This window comes from Otolemur garnettii, unplaced genomic scaffold (assembly GCF_000181295.1).
Source record: "Otolemur garnettii isolate 467f Iridium unplaced genomic scaffold, OtoGar3 scaffold00016, whole genome shotgun sequence".
Lineage (NCBI taxonomy): Eukaryota > Metazoa > Chordata > Mammalia > Primates > Galagidae > Otolemur > Otolemur garnettii.
The window spans coordinates 24,678,737-24,704,069 of record NW_003852411.1 but is presented as its reverse complement, the minus strand read 5'-3'; the positions used below and the strand labels follow the sequence as shown (position 1 = coordinate 24,704,069).

At 37.4% G+C, this 25,333-nt stretch overlaps 1 protein-coding gene across 1 annotated transcript in view; it reads left to right on the top strand.

The window, feature by feature from the left end:
• POU2F1 (POU class 2 homeobox 1) overlaps positions 1–25,333 on the top strand; it is a 177,214-nt gene that overhangs the window by 105,598 nt on the left and 46,283 nt on the right. Inside the window, exons 3-6 of the mRNA XM_023510819.1 lie at positions 16,751–16,851; positions 20,578–20,631; positions 22,604–22,723; positions 24,794–24,982. Coding sequence (XP_023366587.1) covers positions 16,751–16,851; positions 20,578–20,631; positions 22,604–22,723; positions 24,794–24,982 — 464 coding nt within the window. The remainder of the gene's footprint in view (positions 1–16,750; positions 16,852–20,577; positions 20,632–22,603; positions 22,724–24,793; positions 24,983–25,333) is intronic.

Sequence of the window (25,333 nt, the reverse complement as noted above, 5' to 3'; positions counted from 1 at the left end):
TATAATTCTGTAGCCACCTCCTGTTGCTACTGGAATGATCTCAAATGTTGCGGAATTTCCTCTTAAAATGCCACATGTTGCTGATTATGTCCATGTGAGCTGTTTGTCTCTAGTAAATTGTGTATCACAGTAAAAAGTGATCTGTCTTAAGCATTTTTTGTTGTGCTTAGAATACTGTAAACCTTGAAAAACAATTTGCAACTCAATACAAAGTGCCACTAGTGATGCCAGAAATACAAGAAACAGAGAAAAGTCATGACATTTTAAGAAAAAGTTGAATTGCTAGATATGAACCTTAGGTTAAGGTCTGCAGCTGCAGATGCTCACTATTTCAAGGTAAATGAAGTCGATACAAGGACTATTATAAAAAAGGAAGTTTGTGAAACTGTTGCTGCAGCTACACCAGCAGGCACAAAATCCTTACACTTTCACAAAATACTTTTATCTTGCATTGAAAATTCAGCTTTTATATGGGTGCAGGATAGACTAATATGATTTGAGAAAAAGGAAGTCATTATGTGACGACTTAAAGAAGAAGGAAGGTAAAAGAGCTAAAAATTTAATACCAGCAAAGGATGGTTTGATAACTTTAAAAGAGATTTAAAAAAATATATATCAAGATGATGGGAGAAGCAGATTCTGCCAACCAAGAGACAACAGATGCATTCCCAGATGCCATTAAGAAAGTCATTGAGGAGAAGAGATACCTGGATCTTCTATATAATGAAGACAAAAGTGCCCTATTCTGGGGAAAAGTATCATAATGGACATTTTTAGGTAAGGAGATGAGCACCTACAGTTAAGGGAGAAAGGATAGGCTAACTCTTGTGCAGTTGGGTTTGTGATCAGGGATGTATTTATCTGTGTTGTATTCTAGACTACTTTTGACTTCTTTTACAGTTGGACCCTTTTATGATATGAACACTCAAACTAAAGATAATGGAAGAAGGATCAGTACCATATGAGATAGTTTTAGAGAAAGGAAACAGCATAAGGGTCATATAGAAATTACAATGTATTTCCGTAAAGCTGCACTGAGTGTGCCTGCCTATCCTTCCTTCCTCTCTACCTCTTCCACCTCTGCCCCCCCACCTCAGACAGCAAGAACAAGCCCTCCTCTACTCCTCTGCCTACTCCGTGTGAAGAGGATGAGGACTTCCACTTACTGAGAAAAATATTTTATGTTCTTTATTATTTTCTTGATAATATTTTCTTTTCTCTAACTTACTTTATTATAAAAATACAGTGTATAATACATATAACATAGAAAATACAGTAGAATCCTTGTAAGTTGACTACCCAAGAGCCTGTAACAAAGGGGTCAACATACAGAGGTGGTCAGCATAAGGAACTGGGCCTACTGTCGTGATAGATATATGTGGTCAATGTCCAGTCTATGAAAATTAGGTCAACTTAGGGAGATGGTCAACAATGGAGGTTCTACCGTATGTGTTAATTGACTGTTTATGTTCTTGGGAAGGCTTCCAGTCAACAAGGAAGGAGGCTGTTAGTTAAGTTTTTCGGGAATCAGAAGTTATATGTGGATTTTTGACTTTGTGGGGAGTCAGTGCCCCTAGCTCCTGCATAGTTCAAGGTCCTAGTATGTATGACTTAGCTCAACAGTTCCAAATAGGAAGATTGGATTATTTTACACAGATGATATCCTTTCAACCAAAAACCCATCCAGATAAGAGAGAATAGGAATGATATTTTTATTTATTTATTTATTTATTTTGGCCGGGGCTGGGTTTGAACCTGCCACCTCCAGTAAGTATATGGGGCCGGCGCCCTACCCCTTTGAGTCACAGGCACCCCCCTGGAATGATATTTTTTATAACACATACAAGGATGTGCAGAAGAATGCTCCCACGGATGCGTTCCTTGGCAGAGGCAGTGATTCCCCATTCCCCTTCCCCTCAACTCTTGGTAGCCTCTAATCGACTTTCTGTCTCTAGGAATTTGTATATTCTAGATATTTTATTTAAATGGAATCCATGTACTACTTATCCTTTTGTGTATGACTTATTTCCCTTAGCATAATGTTTTCAGGGTCCATCCATGTTATAGCACACATCAGAATTTCATTTCATTTTATAGCTGAATAATATTTCATTGTATGTATATACCACATTCTATTTATATATTTGGATTTTTCCCACCTTTTAGCTATTGTGACCAATGCTGCAGTGAACTTTGGTGTATGGGTATATGTTTGAGTTCCTCTTTTCAATCCTTTGAGATATATACCCTAAGAGTGGAATTGTTGGGTAAATTAAAAACAACACAAATTTATTATCTTATGGTTTGGGAGTTTAGAAGTCTTAAAATCATGATGTTGGAAGGGGGGCGGCATTCCTCCTGGAGGCATTGTGAAGAGTGTGTTTCCTTCCCTTTCCCTAGCTGCTGGAGGCCGCCTGCATTCCTTGGTTTGTGATCGCTTCCTTTATCCTCAAAAGCGTATGCATAGATAGCATCTTCACGTCTGCTTCTCTCTCTCCCTTTCCCCTTTCTCTCCCCTGCTTCCATCAGCACATTTCTTCTCTGATTCTTCTGCCTTCCTCTTTCTCTTGTGAAGATATTTGTTACCCTGAACTTCCTCACATCTGCAAAATCCTTTTTGCCATGTAAATTAAGGTATCCACAACTCTGGGGATTGTTTTATGAGGGACCATTGTTGTACCACAGCATTTTATTCTAAATTAAACCTGAACAACTCTATTTTGGATAATAATAGGAAGAGTAAAGTTGTTTAGTTTTACAGACTTTGGTAGAAAGGATAAAAAAAATCTTCATTGATGGAAGGAAATATTGGACAAAAATAAAAGAAATCAGACAAATATTAAAGCCTTGCTCACTTTTACTCAAAGGGCAGACTTCTTTCATCAGTACTCCTGAGAAATAAATGGTCATCTAACCTGTGTCTGGATTCATCACTGATATAGAACACAACAGATGTAACCTGTTCTGTTGTTATACAGCACTGTTTTTTTTTTAAAAATCCTTTTAAATTCTGCCCTTAGGAGTTCCTTATCTTTTAATAGGTTAACAAATTATGGTATATGTGTACCATGGAACACTATTCAGCCATAAGAAAGATGGAGACTTTACATCTTTTATGTTTACCTGGATGGAATTGAAATACATTCTTCTTAGTAAAATGTCTCAAGAATGCAAAAAAGAAATCCAAGGTACTCAATACTAATATGAATCCAATCTATAAAGAATTATAGGCCCATATGAATGATAAAACACAAATACACTCTAACAAGGGGGAGAGGAAATAGGGTGATTAGCGGAATCTCACCTAATGTGCACAGTGTGAGGGTGTTCAGCATGCCCCGTGTGAAGGGCTGTTCTACAACTTGAACTTTACCTTGGAAGTGAGAATAATGTGACCTAAAAAATTGTACCATCTTATTAATTTGAAATAAAAATAAATAAATAAAGGAGTCCCTCATCTTTTAAAAAATTAAAACTTTTCTAGAACTCACTGCCATTATTTTGTCTCTTTCATTCATTTGACAATTTATTATAAAGTGATTTATTATAAAATATAGTTTATTAGAAATAATTTATTATAAAAATAATTTATACTAGAATATGATAATAGTGTCTGTTCATTAAGCATTTATAGGTATACTAAGCACTTTATATAGATTATCTCATATAATGGTGTTTTTTTCTCTTTTTTAGATAAGGGAACTGAAGCCCAGAGATAGTTATGTGACAAAGGTCACACAGGTATCTGTAAAGGGGTGCAGAGCCCTTCTTTCATCCTTTGAACTGTGTTGTTTCTGCCAAGAAACAAGATACTATATTATACTCAGTAACATCACTAATGTGGGAGAAAATACTGATTTTTTTTTCAAGAAATTTATCACGTAGAGAAAATATGTATGAAAATGTAATATAACAGAATTGAGCAGATTCCTAGGAAGTATGCATGAATCCATGAGAATTCCACATAGGGAAATTGTTCTTAGCTGGCAAGATCCAGGAAGGCTTTGGACAAGGTGGAGTTTAAACTATACCTTAAAGGCTGGGTAGGATTTAAATCTGATGGTGCTCGGCAGTGTATGTTCAGCATGAAGAAACAGTAAAAGCTAAGATGGAGAAGAAATCTGTACTAAATGCCTCTTAATTCCTTCAGAATTTTTCCATTTTGTCATGTGATTTCTGGATATTTTATCCTTTAGTCATTCACAGAATTAGACAGTATTCCAGTTCTTCAGACTTTAGTGAGTCCATTATTGGTACCAAGAGCTTATTATTTTTTTAAATTTGCCACTGGCCTATTATAATTATTTTTCTAATTAATGAAGGTAAAAGTGACAGATTTTTATAAATTCAATGTGATTTTTCTTCTGATACTTGCTCTGAAATATTAAAACTTTCTTCTAAAATAGCAAACTCATCTGTTTTATTTATTGAGTTTGTAGTGAATTAGCCACGTACTATGATAGATTCAAGACTTCTCTGTCTTACTCTTTTTCACTTGATTTTTCAGGATAATGTGAAGATCTTTCTCACAAATGAAAAAGCCAAAGAAATTCATTAGCGCAACCTAATGTAAATTTATGGAATAGTATTCCAAAAATGTCATCATCTGAAGTTCCAGGCCAGTGATGTATTAGTTCTGTGGGGTTTACTAGTGCTATGGCTGGTATTAGAAAATTTTGCTCATTAAAGAACCTGATCAGCCGTCATTTTCTCCAAGATGAAGAGAAAGGATCCTGAATGACCAGGGCACCAGTGAATATTCTTCCTATTCTTCATAATAATAAGAACGTGGTGTCTTGAACCAATCCAGATAAAATACCAGTGTTTTTAGGAGAAGCCTCAGAATATCACTGAGGAATAGGCCTCAAATACAGTTCCTACTACATGTAAACCAGAGCGGAACATTTCAGATTTCAGAGTCTGAAGATCTGTTTTCCCTTTGAATTTACATTTATCCAGGGTCCATGTTAAATACTTGTATTGCTTTTTATTATTTTTATTATCTTTTAAAAACATTACTAAATACATATTTTATTGTATGTATACTATGTTCTGTACAGGCCAAGGCATTCCTATAAGCCTGTGGGTAGAAAAACCTATATTAGTTTTTTTGAGTTTCCTTATAGTGAAGTTGTAAATGGTAGATAGTCACGGGTCATTGAAAGTGGCTAGAGTACTTCCAGGGAGCTTTAGGAGAACAGTGAAGGTTCTTTGGTGGTAGTGTCCATTTTTATTTATTACTAAAGAAATTAGGAACGCTGATGAGAGGATTTGTTTCTAAAGAGCAGTTCTGGACACAGATTATTAGAGATTTTCTAATTTTCTCCCCCCTCCCTTAGAGGGCAGTTTGGTTTTATCATGTCTTTTTTTTCTCATACAATTTTTTTCCCAACAGGTATTAAAGAATATTTGATATAAAAGAATTTTCCAACCATGTTATACTTTACATCTTGCTGGAAGCAAAAACTAGACTCTATTACTCTTTCAATTAGATCTATTACATAGCATCCTGGCCTAGAGCAGTGACACTAGAAACTAGGGGTCCAATTTAATGAGTCATTGGGGGGAGAAGGAGAAGAGATTGAGAGGGAGTTAAAAAAAAAGAAAGAAAGAGAGAAAGGAGAGGAGAAAGAGTAATACAAAATGAATTGAATGCCTAGTTTGGCTTGGAGCTGGGTTTGTTGTGAAACAATTCTCTGAGTAGGGACCACACTGGAAGGGAATACACTTAGCAATGAGGTGATGGATATTAGTTCTGAAAATGTTGGAAGATAGAGTTAGTTTCCTCAGGAGAGAACTTACAGAGGTGTGGGAGACTTTAGAGGGGAGATGCAGCTGGGAGGAGAGTGTAATAATCTGAGAAGCAGGCCAAGGACAAGAGCGCTTGTCAACATTGGAAGGACTGGCAGAGAAAAGGAGCCCGTATAATGCCCAGTAGGGTAGCCACTTTATATGTTGCTATTTAAATGTAAATAAAATTAAAAATTTAATTCCTAAGTCCACTAGCCACATTTCTAGTGCTCAGTAGCCACATGCAGTTAGTGGCTACCATTTTGGATAGCATATACCTGTAACATCTCCATCATCACAGAAAGTTCTGTTGGTCAGCGCTTAGATAAGAAAGAACAGCCATGGAGATCAGAAGTGCACCAGATAGCAAGCTCACAGAATAGTATTCAGTGTAGTCCAGTACTGCCATAGAAGGCTTAAAATGAGACCTTTGGATTTGACAATTATTAGTTGCTGGGAACCTTTTAAAAGGGTTTAGGCAGGGCAGGGCCTGTGGCTCAAAGGAGTAGGATGCCAGCCCCATATGCCGGAGGTGGCGGGTTCAAACCCAGCCATGGCCAAAGACTCCAAAAAATAAAATAAAATAAAAGGGTTTAGGCAAATGGTTGAGAAAGAAGTCGCTGTGATTAGAGAAGTCAATGGTTAAAGAAGGAGAATAATAAATGCAGGCAAGTCTTTTAATGGACGCTCTATGTGGGGGCTGTGTAGTTGAGTATTATGGTTAAGCGTTCGGAATCTGAAACCAAACTACTTGGAAGAATAGCCTAGTTCTTTCACTTATTGGTTGTGTTACCTTTGGCAGTTATTTTTTTCTGTGCCACAGATTTTCTTAGCTGTAAGCTAGAGATAAATACAGTAGAACCTCTGTAAGCTGGCCTCCCAAGGGACTGTAAGAAACTGGTCAACATACAGAGGTGGTCAACATCAGGAACTTCCATTGGCACTTTTGTTGCATGTCCAATTTATTAAGTCAACATAAGGAGGTCATCAGTGTAGGGAGGTGGTCAACTGTGGAGGTTCTCCTGTAATAATAAAGCAAGTAGATATGTGTTTCAGTAAGTATGCAGTAAGTATTAGCTATCTGTTTTGAGTATGATGATGACAAATAAAAGAGAGGAAAAAATGGGAGAGGAAGTTTAGCAAAGTCCTCCTTGTGAATATGTTTATTTGCTAAGGAAGAGGAGCCATTCAGAGGAGAGTGGTAAGTAAAAAATAGATGATTGAAGAATCAAAATTTTGAGGAGAGAGGAGGTTTAGAACACTGGTGGATGAAGTAGCCTAAAATAGAAGATCCTTTCTTTTTAAGGTAGAGAAATAGGAGCATGAAGTGGGTAACGGTAGTTAATGAGTTTTTAGGTAGAAGGGAATATAAGAAAGCCCTTTAGATAGGGTTAAGAACAGAGGCCATTAGGGATGGCCTCATGAAACAGCGAAAATGAAACTTGGCATAGAAGACAAGAAGTCCTAGAGCAGATAATTCTTCCAGATTAACAATATAAGGATTTGTAGTAAAAGGTCGTAATTCAAACTAGGAACCCTGACATTAGACATAGTTAGAAAATGTAAGGAGTTGAAATGCCACATTCAAAGATTGCTTTGTGTTTTCAAGGAAGACACGAAGCTGCCACCACTCAACTGGCTTCCATCCTAAAGATAAAGTTGAGTAGGGAGCATCTGACTAGGTCAGGAGGCAGGAAAAAGGTGGAAAAGGCTGTTAAGTAAATTTTTCTTTAACAAAAAGTGTTAACATAGTATTAGGATATTAAATGAAGACCTTTCTGGTTTTCTTGATCCCTAAAGCATTCCAATTATACATAATATTTATTTGAAAAAAATAGTCTCAATAGCTGTCATTCATTTTTCTACAATTAATAAATTTATTATGGCCTGGTGTGGTGGCTCACACCTGTAATCCTAGCTCTTTGGGAGGCTGAGGCGGATGGCTTGCCTAAGTTCAGGAGTTCGAGACCTGCCTTAGCAACAGTGAGACCTGGTCTCCAAAAATAGCCAGACATTGTGGCAAAGTGAGACTATGTCTCAAAAGAAATAAAAAAATTATTAAAATCTGTTTTAATATAACCTTTTAGCCAGATAGACTTAACAGTTCAACAGACATTAGCCACCTGTAGAAATCTTGTCATGCATCATTGATCTACATTTGTCTATAGGTGATGCATAAAAGCAATTTAAAAAATAGCAAACATACTGTTACTTAGGATGTAAATCAGACTAGAAGACAAGAAGTCTGAGAGTAGATAGTTCATCCAGATTAACAATGTAAGGGTACCTAATAATCATCCATCCTCTAGATGATCTGTCATCAATTTGATTACACTTCTTGGTTTTGTAGTGGTGTGGAATCTTGCTGTGATTCTTTCTGGATTTCCATTATTCCATATTCCTCCTATTTTTATGGACGCTAAGGTGGAAGAAACCACCTCCACACATACTCAAAGATGAGAAATAGCAAAGTTTTCTTAGAAGATCTTAGAAGCTGTCATTGATGTCCAGTGCTTGCTGGACTTTCTGTGGACTTCATTTGGAATTTGTGATTGCTTATCAAGGTGAGGTAGTGACAGGCACACATATAGTCATCATTTCCTGTAGGTATTTGAAATTTAGGCTATTGTTGGTAAATTTTACCAACTTGACTGCCTTCAATTGACTGTAGAAATCTGTGGATAATGTACTTTTCTTCTTTATTACATAGGTTTAATTGAAGTAGTAATGTAATTTTCAGTACGGATTAAAATATAGTGTAATACTATTCTAAAATATAGCTGCTAAGTGATGAAAAATAACATTCACAAACTTCATGTCCCCAAATCTTCCAGATACTCATTCAAAAACGTGTTCTTATTTTCACATGCACTTCCAACAAAGCTTCATTTCATAACAGGTATAAGCAAGTGAGGCTGGCTGCTTGCCACAAGTAAGGCAAGTGAACCAGTAGAACAATAGCTGGCTGTCAGATTTGTATTAGAACTACAGATTTTTAAATTGAAGTGAAGTGCTCATAACATAAAAATTATAGTAACTAATTTAAAGTGAATGATTTTACCTTGGGAATGATTCATTGACATTTGGTGTATCTTTAGCATGGTGCCACCACTACCTCTCTCTAATTCTAAAAACGTTTTTATCACTTCAAAAGAAAATCCAGATCCCTTAAGCAGTCCTTCTCCATTTCTTCCTCTTCCAGCCCCTAGCACCCACCAATCTGTATCTCATCTTCATTTCATATAAATGGAATCAGATAGTTTCTAAAAATTTATTTATTTATTTATTTATTTTGAGATAGAGTCTCATCTGTTGCCTGGGCTCGAGTGCCATGCTGTCAGCCTAGCTCACAGCAACCTCACGCTCCTCCTGCCTCGGCCTCCACAATGCTAGGATTACAGGCTTGAGCCACGACACCCACCCTAAACACAACCATATAGCATGCAACCTTTTATGTCTGGTTTCAAGGTTCATCCATGTTTCAGCATATTGTCAGTACTTGTTGCTTTTTTTTTTTTTTTGAGACGGAGTCTTACTTTGTCACCCTCAGTAGAGTGCCATGGCGTCCCAGCTCACAGCAACCTCAAACTCTTGGGCTTAAGTGATTCTCTTGCCTCAGATTCCTAAATAGCTGGGACTATAGGTGCCTGCCGCAATGCACAACTATATATACATATATATATATATATGGGCTGGGTTGCAACCTGCTAGTCCCAGTGTATGTGGCCGGTGCCATAGCCACTGAGCTACAGGCACTGAGCCAGTACTCATTGCTTTTTATGGCCAAATATTCTATTGTGTGGATATACCACAATTTATCCATTCATCTCTTGATGGACATTTGGGTTGTTTTCCCTTTGGGGCTATTGTGAATACTGCTGTGAAAATTTATGTATGTGGATTTGTTTTAGTGCCTGTTTTCAATTCTTTGGGATATATATTCATACATTACCTAACAATAGGGATATATTCTAAGAAAGTCATTGTGTGAACATCATAGAGTGTACCTGGACAAACATAGATGGTATAGCCCACTACACATATAGGCTGTGCGATGTAAATAGCCTATTGCTCCTACACACCTATATGGCTTATTATACCAAATACTTAATACTATAGGCAATTATTTTTGGTTTGTTTTTGTTTTTTGAGACAGAGTCTCGTTATGTCACCCAGGCTAGAATGCAGTGACATGATCATAGCTCACTACAGCTTCAAACTCCTGGGCTCAAGCGATCTTCCTACCTTAGCCTCCAAAGAGGCACGCACCACCTCACCCAGCTAATAATACTGTAAACAATTATAACAAAACGGTATTTGCATATCTAAACATAGAAAGGGTGAGGTAAAAATATAGTATTATAATCTTATGGGACCACCATCATGTGTGGTCCATCCTTGACCAAAATATAGTTAAACAGTACACAAAGGTGTGTATTGCAGTAGAGTTTTTAGGTAATTCTACATTTAACTTTCTTTTATAGCTTGCTGCAATTTCTAGCTCCTGGGCTTAAGTGATATTCCTGCCTCAACCTCCAAGTAGTTGGGCTCTATAGGCACTCTTGACTAATTTTTTTCTGTTTTTGGTAGAGATGGGGGTCTAGCTTTTGCTCAGACTCGTCTTGAACTCCTGACCTTCAAATGATTCTTCTGCGTCAGCTTCATAGAACACTAGGATTACAGATGGCACTGTGCACAGCCCCACATTTAACCTTTTGAAGGACTGCCAAACTGTCTTCCATAGAAGCTGAACCATTGTTTATCTCCTGGCTAACTATTTTCAAGATGTTTTTTTTAAAACTGGAGTCTCACTTTGTCACTCTTTGTGGAGTCCCATGGCATTATAGCTCATAGCAACTTCAAACTCTTGGGCTTAAGTGATCCTCTTGCCCCAGCTTCCCAAATAGTTGGGATTACAGGTGCCCACCACAACACCCGGCTTTTTAAAGATGGAGTCTTGCTCTTGCTCAGGCTGGTCTTGAATTCCTGAGTTAAAGCAATCCACCTGCCATGGCCTCCCAGAGTGCTAGGATTATAGGCATGAGCCACCCAGCCTCTTACCCTTTATATATTCAAAGTTTAGGTCTCCAGTGAGAACAAATCTTTTTTCTTTTATTGTGAACAGGGACTATTTTACAGATATTTTCCTGCATTTCAGAAAACTCAGTTCTCTGAAATCAGCTTCTTTACTCTGATTTAATTCTGTGTTGTGGACCATGTGATTCTGATATTTGGTCTGAGAACTATATTAACAAATGCGTTTCTATTTAGCTAAAGAATATGAGGTCACTGACACTGGAACAAAGAAATATTTTTTCTTTTTAAACTGTCATGGTTTCCTTTAGATATAGCTGGGTCCTAAAGAGATTTTAGAAATGTATTATGTACATTTTATAATTTCTGGCCAAACAATTGATCTGTTTAGAAACTATTAATATTATCTCATAAGTGATGATTACGTGTTCTAAGCAAAACTAGATTTTATAAGAGTTAAAATTTGGGAAAGATTATTTATAGTTAGGCTGGCCCTTTAAAATCTTAAAGCAAGCAGCTTCCATGTTGGATATTGAATAATGACTAGGACTTTCCAAGCTAGAGAAGAGGGTGAAGGGCATCTACATTTTGATCCCATTGAAAGTATCACTTAGCTTTCTCTCTGAGCCGTCTTGTCCCTCCAACCTCTACCTTTCACTTCCTTCCCTAATATGTTGTGTTTCCTCTCCTATCTGTGCATTTTAAAATTAACATTCATAGGATATAGATGTCCATTCTCATTTATGGAAAAGTGACAGCAGGAATGGATAAAGGTGCATTTCCCCCCTCACAAAAAAATTAAGCGTACACCTGGGCAGAATCCAAATAGATGTTAGTCTCTTTTTGGAGACAAATCACTTTGGAGATGTCTTTGAAGGATAAATTGAAAGAAAGCCCATTTTAGGAAAAATGAAACTGAACAGGAATTCAAGCTGTGATCACGGATTATAATACTTATGGTAGAGAATTTTTAAAATATAGAGTAATGTATACACCAGTAACATTTTGGTGTGTTTCCTATTTGGAGATGTAGTTTTTGCCAAAATTGTCCTTATTTACATGTAGTAATATTTTTGATAGGCTATAAAATTTGATTTAAATTCCTTTTTTTTTTTTTTTTTAATTTTTGTTTGCTGTAAAACTATAGCTGGGGCAACACACTGTGAGGTAGAAACCAAAGGCCTCAAATTGTGATGCCTTATCATCTGATGTCTCCTTAGGAGCCTGACCACAGCTTCAATTACTGGCCAGTCACTTAGTTAATATTCTTTGTGAAGAAGCATTGATTTGGACTCCTTGGTCGTAGGATGGTATAGTGGAAAGAGCAGTTGGGTTGGGAAATGGATGGAAGGCTCTGAGCTCAGTTATTTCAGGAGAAGTATTTCTGTATACAAGGGGCACTTTGAAAGTGTTGAGATACACAAAAATTAAGAAACATGAAATAATTTTGATTATTTTCTTAAAATAATTGCCATGACATTCTATGCACTTTTGCATTCTTGTAAACCATTTCTGAAACACTCTCTCCACTCACTTTCAAGTGCTGTAAACTCACTTTCTCAGGCTGAGACAGCTGCTTCAGAGGTGGAGAACCTTCTTGTACACATGCAGTTTTTCACTGTAGGGAATAGGAAATGATCTAGTGGGGCCAGGTCAGGACTATGGGGTGGATGAGTCATAAGTTTAATCTCTGTGGACTCCAGGAACTGATGGTGATTTTGGCTGTGTAGGTGGACACATTGTGGTACAAGATGGCCCCCTTGGCCTGTCCTTGGCCGCCATTCCTGAAGCTTTTAGAACACTTTTGGTGGGCATACTGTCCTGTACCTCTGAACAGTACCAGTTCTTTGTTCCTCCAGAAGAACAGTTACAACATAACTGCTCTCTTGGAGAAGAAAGTTGCCACCATTATTTTCCAACCATTTGGGGCCACTTCACTTTTGTTGGTGGATTTTTATTAGAAAAAATGCGTACTGTGGACTGATGCTTATTTTCCGGATCAAATTGATAAGTCCAGGTTTCATCACCAGTAATGGTGTCAGAAACGCATCTAGACTTGCCTCCATTACATCTGACTGGCATTTCTTCACACCATGCAGTACAGATGTGCTTTTTGCTCATCTGTCAAAGTGTGAGGCACATATCAGGTGAAAGTTACCTAACTCAAAAATGATCATGTAGTTGTTTAGACACTGATGGCAAGCCAATCTGTAGCCGCTTCATTGTCCTTAATGTCCCTCAATTGTTTGTGTGAACCATTTTTTTAGAAATGCGATGTTTTCCTCAGTCACTGTGGTCACTGGACGCCTACTCTTCTCCTCATTTTTAGTGAGGTTTAGGCTCTTCTAAATTCTTGAAACTACCAAAAAATTGTCACATGGGAAGAAGTATGGTCTCCCAAGATTCATTGCCAATCCTCAAGGCTTATTTAACCAACTTTGAAAATCATGGAAAATAATTGTGGAGAGTGCTGTCTTCCCAGCTCCATAGCTGACACCGACTGAGTGCTCTGTGGGCATAAACAGATGACGCTCTCCCAGCAGCACCGATAAGCCCAGCAAGTTAAAATTTGTGCAGGTGAATCAGAAAGGACGCTGCTGTCAGCTATTTTTTAAGAAGTAAAATAATGGACCATAACACTGTCTGTCTCAGAACTTTAGTAGTGACCTTTGTATTTTTATTTTTCTTATTTGTAATACAAGGAAGTTGATGGGTTCTTTTTAAGTTTTGCCTTTTCCAAAATGTCGTGTCAGTAAAATTATATAGATGTAGCCTCTGAGCCTTTTACTTAGTGTAGTACATTCCAGGTGCATATTCACCTGCTTGTGTGTGGTTTAGGTTAATTTTATTTCTCCCTCTCCTCCCTCACAAAAGGAGAGGTACCAAATATGTCTTTGTAGTAAACAGGAGGTACAGATTGTTCCTGTGGAGCTAGAGGGGTGGGAACATGAAGCATAGTGGCACCCTGATGGTATTCCATTCTTCTACCACAAAGGGTAACTACCATTCTGAATTTAGTATTAATGGTCACACTGCTTTTCTTTCCAAAGTTTTTTCTATCTGTGTATTTGTCCTCAAATAATATATTGCTTAGATTTACCTGTTTCCATGATACAGAGTCACACCCTATTATGTCTTTTGCTCAACTTTTGTTTCTGAGATGCATCTGTATCAGTACGTATACACATATTTGTAATTCCTTTTCACTGGCCATCATATCCCGTTATATGACTATATCATAATTTTCATGTCCATTCTATTATTGATGGAACATTTGGGTTATGTCTAGTTATGTCTAATATTAAACAATGCTGCTTGTGATTACATTTTATACTTATCTCTTAATGCAAATATGTGAAAAAGGTGCCAGAGTATTTTCTTAAAGTGTACTTGGTAAATTTTTTCTGATGTCTTTATATGCCAGCCAATTTTCCAAAGCATTTATTTGTACTGCTACCAACAACAGATGAGAATTTCAGTCTTGCCAAAACTTGATGTTAACCAACTTTATGTTAACCGATTTATTGGGTGTAAAATGGTATCTCATTGAGATTTTAATTTGTGTTTTCCTAGTTTCCAAGGAAACTTGTATTTATAGAACATCTGTGTTTTCTCCTTGGTAAAATTCCTATTCATTCATTTTGCCCATTTTTTTCCTATTGGGTTGACTTTTTCTTATTGATTCATAGGAGTTCTGTCTGTATTCTGAATACTAATCTTTTGTTATTTGTATAGACTGTGTATAGACTGTAAACATTTTCTTTTTTCATTCACTTTATGTAACCCTTTGAGTGAAACTTTTAATTTTAAAGTAGTTAAATTTGTACCTTTTCATTTTTGAGTCTTGATAAAGAAATCCTTCTATTTCTCAAGATTATGATACTCTTCATATGTTACCTTCTAAAAATGTTAGTTTTGCCTTTAACACTAAGGCCTTTAGTCCTTCTGAAATTTTCTGTTTTCTTTTTAAACTTTTTTTGGTATGGTAATTCGATTCTAATTTTCTTTTTTTCCAAATGAATACTCATTACTCATTTGTTGAGAACTCCATCCTTTCCTCACTCATCTTTCATATTTCATCTTTACCTCATTGATGTTGCAAGTACCTATGTGCAGCTCTGTTTATGGAAGGGGCAGTCTCTTTCCAGCCTAAAAGGCTTTGTAAGATGTCAAAACATCATAATGGATAAAAAAAATTCAAAAATATTTATAATACAAAAACGTGGGTAATGATTTCCCGCAACTAATGGCAAAATGCACAGTGTTAAAATAGTGAAACTTCTGTGTGTAGTTTATGGAAGTGATTTTAAATTTAATTTCTTTAAATTTTACTTTCATACCAGTTTCAAATATTTGACACGGGCATGTATTCTTTTAATTTTATTTATTGTATTTGTCTAGGTAGTTCTATATTTTCCTGTTTGTGGAAGACTTTAGGAAAGAAGATAAGAAACAATCTCAGAGTTTTTAAGGAAGTGAAATACATGTTTTTTATAATTGTCTCAAGGAAATAAGTAGCCCTTCTAGGTCATATGACATACTAAATTATTCTCACTTACGTGATACATTTGCCAGAAATTGGATTATATAATGATAGGAGTTAGCACTCTTTTAGAAATACTGCTTCAAGATTCTAACTTGTGCTCTCCTAACTAGTCTGCTGTGGGTGTGTATGCATACCCAGGTGTAAGGATAGAAAGATGGGGCATTCAAATGGTAGGAAATAGAAGCGTAGGACTATAACCTAGATGATTCTTCCATGTTCTTGTGGTCTGTTATATTTTATTCAGCAGAAAGTATTTTGGCCTTTTCTGAATAATAACTGGATGTTGTAATTCAGAAGCAGTATATTTTATCCCTTAGAAAATATTTCTGGGGCAACGCCTATAGCTCAGTGGATAGGGCACCAACCATATACACTAGGGCTATTGGGTTTGAACCCAGGTCAGGCCTGCTAAAACAATAATGACAACTGTAACAACAACAACAACAAAAACTGGTGTTATGGCGGGCACCTGTAGTCCCAGCTACTTGGGAGGCTGAGGCAAGAGAATCGCTTAAGCCCAAGAGTCAGAGGTTGCTGTGAGCTGTGACGCCACGGCATTCTACCCAGGGTGACAGCTTGAGACTCTGTCTTAAAAAACAAACAAAAAAATATTTCTGGGTGTTTGGGTGGCATATCTTTCAATAAATTGTGTTCCAACATCAAATCACAGCAGAAGTGGTAAAAAAGCACTGGAAAATAAACAGCACTGAAATAAATAAATAAATAAAATAAAAAAGCACTGAAAAATATACTGGTAGCAGAGCCCTTGCTAATGAGATATATGCAGCAGTATATGCTTTGGAATTAAAGAAATTAGTGCAACTGTTTTGTTTGCCTTTAGCTTATCATGTAAAAGGTTGCTTTTGCCATCAGACTATTATTCATTAAGGTGTTTAATTATAATAAATCCTCCTTGCTCTTGTTAAAGTCACCAGTGAATTTCTATTGTTCAAGCTAAATATCAAATAGGGTGAGAATTTAAAAGAGAGCTGAGGCGTTTGTGCAGATCTCTGTCTCTACCATTCTTTACAGCAGTGGTACTGATTGTTTGCAGCACCATCTTAGGTTTCATGACTATTCCTACCACAGTTGCCCCACTTAGTCTGCACTGCACTGAAGTCTGAATTCTCTCAGACTATCTTTTGATTGTATTTATTATTTATTGTTTTGTTCCTGTTTCTTAAGCTTTGTTGATGTTTGTGTATTTATCCTGTAGTTCTGCCCTTAGAAGCCATTTTACTGTATTTCATTAGATAGAAACACTTCTCCTAGGAACTACCTAGAAAAGTGCTTATACAAAATAAGTGTCTTGTGAATGTTGGCAACTTTTGAGTTTATTTCTTCTGATATGTAGTTGTAATTATTTTGCTTGTTTTCTAGGCACACAAACCAATGGTCTAGACTTTCAGAAGCAGCCTGTGCCTGTCGGAGGAGCTATCTCAACAGCCCAAGCCCAAGCTTTCCTTGGACATCTCCATCAGGTAAAATGTTCTGCTCAGCTATAAGCAAGAATTAAAGATGGAAGCATAAAATGGTAGGGCCTGGGGAAGTTATTTCAAAGTGTGAGACTTGTAAAATTATGTAATGCCTAGTGTAAATCACATGTAGTCATATCATTCTAAATCTTATGGATTTAGATTATGGATATAGATTATGGATATAGATTATGGAATCTTATGGTTCAGTTAACTGTATAGCATTAACCGCCACACCTGTGTGTAGAAAAAAGAATTCCTTGTTATAAATGGAACATATATGTATAACAGCTGACTTACTGTTTTAACTAACTGCAGGTAGTTAATTTTCAGAGTCATCCAAAATGATGTAGTGTCATTGTCCAAAACCTGCAATATTAAGATTCTGATCTCAGGTGGTGCTTGTGGCTCAAAGGAGTAGAGCACCAGACCCATATGTCAGAGGTGGCAGGTTCAAACCTAGCCCTGGCCAAAAACTGTAAAAAAAAAAAAAAAAAAAAAAGACTCTGATCTCAAAGCTCCTATCTCTCCTTTAAAACAGTTGCAGGCTATCTTAGTTTTTATAAACGACAGAGTCTTTTTGCTTGATTGTGAACTCCCTAGTGTGAGGTTCAAAAAGATTTGCTTCAACTTTACAATTCTTATGTCATGTGATTTATTTTGTGTCCAGAACACACCATCCCTGTTTTATTCATCCATGTTTTAGCTATTGTGTAGAGACAGGAAAAGGGAACATAAAAACAAACATCGGTTACCCAGTAGTTTTGGCACATGGGAGCTGGTCAAAAACGGAAAACTCAGTGAAAAGAATTGGAAAATGGATTATCAAGAGTGTCTCAGCCTCTCGGATTATGTTTACAGTTATGTACTAGAGCATTACTGTGCACATCCTGATGGTCTCTACCTCAGTTAAAACCTAGGACTAATTCAACACTCAAAACGTGATAACAGTGGCACATAATAGTAATAGTGGTGATGGTGATTTAGTGAAAAACGTATGTGGACATAAAAACTAATGGTTACATATTAATCTGTTAAGTTGCTATGAACTGAATATAGATCTTACTGCTCACTCTTTTCATCAAAATATGTCATCAGAGTACCTGAACTATAAAAGAAGCTCCTCTCCTTGAAAACAGGTAAAATTCTAGAAAGCTATTCTGAAGCCCGTTTATTCACAAACTCAAAGGGTTATCATGTAGGCAGTAATTAGCATCTTCTGTTATAAGTGAGGCCTAGTTGACACACTTTTGCTCAGGCACATAGCTTTGGTTTATATCTTTGAAATTGAGAAACTTCTATATGCAATTTCTAGATAAAACATTGATTACTATCTAAAACAAATTTAAGAATGTATTCTGAATACGTGGTAGAAAAACAAAAATGTTTCTGATTTTCTTCTAGGAACATAGTCCTCCAACAAGGTTTCTGGTTTCATAAAAATAGGATTTTTGGTGAAATTTAGTCAATTGTGTGGCACCTTTCCAAAGTTGTGTAGATGACATGTAGTCTTCTCCCCAGAGTGCTAGGATTGAGGCATGAGCCACCACAGCCGGCCCAACACTTACCGTATGTTGCTGTGTGAAACGTGCTCCTGTGTATAATGTGTACCTCAGTGAAATGCCTCGTGGCCAGCTCTTGGCTGGAATAGACACATCTGGAGAGGTCTTACACTTCCCTGATAAATCTGCAGATCACACTACCCTCCCGTAGCTGTGAAGACTGCCCCTTACTCTCTCCTGGAGTCCTTATCTCCCCACCACGTCAGGGGATGCAGCCAAGATGGCCATTCATGTGGCCAGTAGGGCAGAAGCTTCTGAGGCTACTCAGCCTGCAGGCAGCCTAATGGGTTCCTGGGGCCTATGTGAGGCTCCTGGTCCCCTCTTTGCAATTGGCCTCTGGCCTTGGCCCTCACCCCGCACAGCTGTGGTTGGCTTCCGCACCCCTGCAACCATACCCTGCCCCCATACCCTGCCCTGATCTGGTGCTCAGCGGAAGCTACTCTGGTCTGCTCCCACCAGATCTGGATCCTCCTGGAATGGAACCCTGAGTACCTGAGAGGGGGCAGTTATGGCAGCCCCAGAAGGTCTGCAGGGCTCCCCTGCTCCTGAGCCATACTACTCATGTATAATGCACATCCTTATTTTCCCTCAAAAATTTTGACAAAAAAGTACACATTATACATGGCAAAATACTGCATATTTAACTTATGATGTATCCAAGGTGGACCATCTTACCTTCTTTGTCTCTGTTAATGACACTCCATTTTCTAGTCTCCTAGACCTGAATCCTAGAATAATTCATGATTCTCTCTTCATCTGTATCTAATCAGTTGCCAGAATCCTGATGTGTAGTACCTTGTAATGGCTTTCACATTTCCTGTTTGTTATTCTCACTGCCACCATTCTAGTTTAGTTTTCCATTTATTCTAGCCTAGTTTATGTTCTCTTTCTCACTTCTGAGTCTTTGTTTTCAGAACGTTGACCTTTTTGAAGAATACAAACCAGTTATTTTGTGATGCTCTTCAGTTGGAGTCTGGTGTTTTTTGTTTTTTTTGATACAGAGCCTCAAGCTATCCCCCTGGGTAGAGTGCTGTGGCATCACAGCTCACAGCAACCTCCAACTCCTGGGTTCAAGCGAGTCTCCTGCCTCAGCCTCCCAAGTATCTGGAACCCCAGGCACCCGCCACAATGCCCTGCTATTTTTTGGCTGTAGCCGTTATTGTTGTTTTGGCTGGCCCGGGCTGGATTCAAACCTGCCACCTTAGGTGTATGTGGCTGGCGCCTTAGCCACTTGAGCCACAGGCACAGAGCCTGGTGTTTGATCATTGTCTGATTCAAGTTCTAACTGTTGGTATGAATACAACCTAAGCAATGCTGTATTCATCTCAGTGCATCAGAGCAGAAGGCATGTGCCTCATTCCTGGGCACTCTTGTCTGTGGTCACTTGATTACTTACCGGCCACATTTCTAAAATATTAATAGTAATTAATATTTTGCCCTTGGTTAGTATCTGTGGAGATACTTTCCTCAAATTTCACCCTTCATCCAGTGATGACTCTTGCCTAAATCAGCTATTAGAGCAGCCAAATGATAGTTTTCTAATTCCATGAGTATCTATCCTTATTTTTATATACCCATGATTTGAACTTTCTGAGTATATGAAATATGAGTGCTAAATACTATGACAGACTTTCATATATGTTTTATAGGATAGATTCTTTATTTTAGCTAGGAGATTTAAGTTATGACTATAAATGTCTTATGGACTTGTCTCTGTGTGTGTGTTTATACGTGAGATTTCCACTCTAGTGTGTGTGTGGAAATTTCACAATTAGAATAGATAGTTCTGATTTTTGTAATGATAAAAATAATGTATGTAGGTAGCTTGTCTTGAATGTTAACACAATGTGAAAGGTGAATTAAGTTTTTGCAATCTAAGCAGCCTGTGACTACAGAATGTTATAAAAAGAACATTCAATAAAAGTGTGGCATGCCTGATAATGCTTATTTAGTATGGGAAAACATCTTCTGAAAACATTAACGACATTTTTCAGCAGAGCTGACAGAGGGTGTGGTGGAATGTGGAAGGATTGAGCTTGTTCATAAAATTTTAACCCCATAAGATAAACTTTTTTACACTTTAGTAGAAACTCTTGAACTAATTTGTTGATGACAATCTATAGTGATGGATGTCCACAGTATTAGACTAGAACTTTCCCTTTATTTGTAGGTCCAGCTTGCTGGAACAAGTTTACAGGCTGCTGCTCAATCTTTAAATGTACAGGTAAGTTGGGATATGGGATTATGGGTCAGTTTTCTATTTATTTTTCTGTTGTCTGCAATGAACACATAATAATTGTAATAGGAGATACTTGAAATTTCTGAATCTCATAAAGATCCAAATAATGATAATTATTGCCATGAACCAAAGGTGGACAGGAAATGTCTACTTTCAAAGTTTTGTAGGTAAGTTCAGTAAAAATGTTTCTAAGTTAATTCAGCTAAAACACATTCCTAATTAAACACAAAGCCTAATCACTTAAATTCCATTTTGTTTCCAAAGATGTTTTTATTGATTATTTTTCATGTCTTTGGGAAGCATTGTAGTGCAGAGGAAAGAAAACTGCACTGAGAGACACAGGCTCTTAGGTTTGAATTCTTACTCTGCCACCAGGCTGCTGTGTGACCTTTGGCAAGTCACTTAAACTCGTAAGAACTCAGTTTTTCTTCTTTGCGTGTAAGTGGAGACATTTATAAGATTGCTAGGGTTCCTCACTGACCTAAAATGTTATACTTCTAAGAATTGTAATTAAACCTGTTTATAGACATCAGTGGGTAGGCAGTTAAAATTTTAAAACAAAACTTCAATGTGCCTACTTTGCGTCTGTGAAGCACATGGCAAAGCGTGCAAAGTTCAAATGTTACAGTCAACCTGCTACTGCCTTTCGTTATAGTGTTCAGGTAACTGACAGTCAAGAGGGAAAAAACAGTATTCTGAAAGATTGATTTCAGTGTTGCTAATGACTAAAGACCTTGGAATGAGCATCCTGTGAAACTCAATCGAATATGGACCTCGTAACACATAGGAAAAAGGAGAGAAAAGAAAAGGAGATAATGTGACCTTCCTTTCTGAGGGAGAGGAGGTGGAAAATTGCCTTGGTTGCCATGGTAAACTTTCATCCCTTAGAGAGATGTTGGCAAACAGGCTGTATTTCCAGTGCAGAATGTTTACAGTCCTGCACTATAATTATCTCTCAGTGACTGGCAGAATTAATCAGAGCTTTTATGTTAATTAGCCTTGCTGCAGTCCCCAAAACAGGTGGTGGGGAATATGCAAATCTATGCAGAATTTTAATGCTCTGCATAACCAGTTTTAATTACCATAAAATTTTTCTTTTCGTTCCCCTTTCAGGAGTGTATTCTCTTTCTCTCTTGGCTATAGCATTTTTCTATGCTTGGTTTTTCATGATGGGAGATGCTACATTTACTGGTCTTTAAAATATTAGGTGAAAAGTTCTGTGGGTCAAATAATAATCTCTAAAATGGTATATAAAGAAGTTTCAAACTGACTACTAGGTATATGTCAAAATATTGGTATGGAGTGTCTAATATAGAGATAGACTAAAAATGTATTCTTCCCTTTACTCCTAATTTCTAGAATTGAGGATTTGGGGTTGTGAAAAATTCTGTTGATATGTGGAAGACTGATTTTTTTTTCTTTTTAAAAAGTATAATTGCAGGCTGGGCACAGTGGCTCATGCCTGTAATCCTAGCATTCTGGGAGCCCGAGGGAGGAGGATCCCTTGAATTTAGGAGTTCAAGATCAGCCTGAGCAAGAGTGAGACCTCATCTCTAATAAAAATAGGAAAAATTAGCCGGGCATTGTGGCAGATGCCTATAGTCCCAGCTACTCAGGAGACTGAGGCAGGAGGATCGATTGAATCCAGGAGTTTGAGGTTGCTGTGAGCTAGGCTGATGGCATGGCGTTCTAGTCTGGGGCAACAGAGTGAGATTCTATTTCAAGAAAAAATATGTTATAATTGCATCTTTGCTGCACTGGAATAAAAAGTCTAAAAACTTAGTATAGTAATAAAACTAAGAAGGTACAAAGATTTGTAAGAAAGGAAAAGAAGGAAACTAGAACATTTAGAACTGAAAAAGTCTTATGTTTTAAATGATTCTTCACTTATGGGGTTATAAGAACAATTCTTTTAATCAACTATTTGAATCTTTTATTTCTACCTCACCAACCTTAGGCTAAATGTAATGAAGAATCGGGGGATTCCCAGCAACCAAGTCAGCCTTCCCAGCAGCCTTCAGTGCAGGCAGCCATTCCTCAGACCCAGCTTATGCTGGCTGGAGGACAGATAACCGGGGTAAGTTTTCACTGAGAGCATTTTGGTACACCTGCTCTGTGTCAAAACTGCCCCTGGCCAATATATCTGATTAGAACTATTCACATTCACCATTGCTGGCAGTAACATGGCTACGTCTGGCACTATTGTGTCTTCAAAGAACTTTCTATACTGTGGGCAGCTCTGAAAAAGGAATTGTCTTTGTCATAAGTTTTCAGAATATCTTTTATTTTCTTTTCAAAATATCTTTTGTGAAGATTGCAAACAATGTGGATAAACTAAATACTTTTTAAAGCCCATATTTCAGGGAGTGCGTCATCATGCAGTCCAATCATTATGGTATAATTGAGACCACTACATTGATGAGATGGCAGTTGTCAATTTGGCATTACGACAGCACTATGAAGTCAAAGTTAAAGAACAGATTAGTACATAGAAAAGAAAAAGAAAAACGTTTCCTTTAAGTTACTACTATGTAGTGTTCTCAAATAAAACACGTGGTCCCATGTCCTGGCTCTACAGCTTACCCTGTGGGCTAATCACTTATTTCCCTGTACCTTAGTTTTCCTTCTATTAAGTGGAAATACCAACAATACCTATTTCACAGTACTGTTGTAAAGATCAAAAATATTGTATAGCTCATAGAATAGTGCTTGGCATACAGCATTCCATAAATACCACATTTTTATACTTGATCTTAACCAAAAGGCAAGAAGCAATAAATGTTATTTATGTTTATTGTTTACAAATTGGCCTATGTATATATATTAAGCTTTTGACTTCTCAGCTATCTTTGCTCTTAGGCTCCATTCAGAATATTTTCCCAATGTTGAAAATTTGTGCATTAAGTTATCTTTGTGGGGGGGTGGACAGTGATTAGGGGAATGATGAGAAAGAGTTTTCAGTTCACATCAAATCACATCAACCCGCACAACTTTCTATTTTCTTCATTTATGTTAAGTGTGGCAATGGAAGGCTCTTAGAAGAACTGTTGGAAAATTGTTAAAAAATCCCATCAGTAGAAATTAATATATGTATATATGTTGTATAAAAATACAAATATGTATATACACTGTATATATGTACATATTTCTTAAAGGGTATTGAGTCTTTGAATGGTTTGATTTTGAGTCTTATGTTTCTAATGCACAAGTTGCATTGGACCCTTTTAATAGGAGGGTTGTGCCACAAAGTGACTGTACATGCACTTCAGAATAGTGCAGGCTTCCTTCTCTGTTGATCAGAACATTCACCAAAAGGAAAGGAAAGCACGTCTTACTACTTTGATTTAGGCGTGCTTCAAATAAGTTGCTTTCCAAAAGCAAGTTTAAATACATTTCCTGTTTTTTCTGTTTGGGTCTTGTTTTTGGTGAATAGTCTGCAATAGTAAGGGGCACTTGGGCTTCCAGGTTCCTTTGGCTGGAGCCTCTATTAAACTGAGTATTGGGATTCATTTGCATATAAAGAGAGCACTGTCACCACCTGTTTCGTAGAGATAATATGTTGGAAAGAGGATGTAAAGTTGCAGAACTCAAATGCTTTCAATAACAGAAAAGATTGTGTTAGGGAGGGGCTTGTAGGGAGACTTGGAAAAGAAACAAATGGAGCTCATATTTTTTAGTCATATCTTAGAACGTAATGGACATGATGGAATACGGCAGGGATTCCTGCTAATGGGAAGCAGCTGGGCCTTATCAGTTCTTCCCTTGGTCATATCCACCATCCTTGTCCTTCATTTGTCTGACTTATCATTTGCTGTTTTGTTGGGTGTAAATTTCTTTTCATATCCTGTCAGCATTGATTGTTTTTTTTTTCCTGCTAACTAGTTAATTACTTTTTTGCCTGAACCCTAGAGCCCTGGACAAGCCTGAATGATTGTTTAAATCCAGAGTGAGGACCACCATTTTAATTTAAATGTTCTGCTAGTAGTGGTAATTTGATCACTGATGAACATTTTAGCTGCATGCTAACCATGTGAAGCCAGGTGCTAGGGACTAATACCACCTGAGTTATCTATTTCAACACAGTTAGCTTGACTTAGGGGCCTTGCTTCTTTAGCTTTTTCCCATTAGGTGTTCTGATTTTGTTTAGCTTACTCTGACACCGGCTCAACAACAGCTGTTACTGCAGCAGGCGCAGGCCCAAGCACAGCTGCTGGCCGCTGCAGTACAGCAACACTCTGCCAGCCAGCAGCACAGTGCCGCAGGGGCCACCATCTCAGCCTCCGCCGCCACGCCCATGACGCAGATCCCCCTGTCTCAGCCCATACAGATTGCACAGGTGAGTGCGGAATTCCAGTACTAGGGGTAGCAAGTGAGGAATAAAGTAGGAAATATTATTTATCATTAAATTAACTTTCTTATTGGCTTTTTTATATTATTAAATCATAGCTGTGTACATTAATGCAGTCATGGGGTACAACATGCTGGTTTTATATACAATTTGAAGTATTTCATCAAACTGGTTAACATAGCCTTCATGGCATTTTCTTAGTTATTGAAAGAAACAGTTAAGACATTCATGTTTACATGGATGGAGCTAGAACATATTCTTCTTAGCAAAGTATCTCAAGAATGGAAGAAAAAGTATCCAATGTACTCAGCCCTACTATGAAACTAATTTATAACTTTC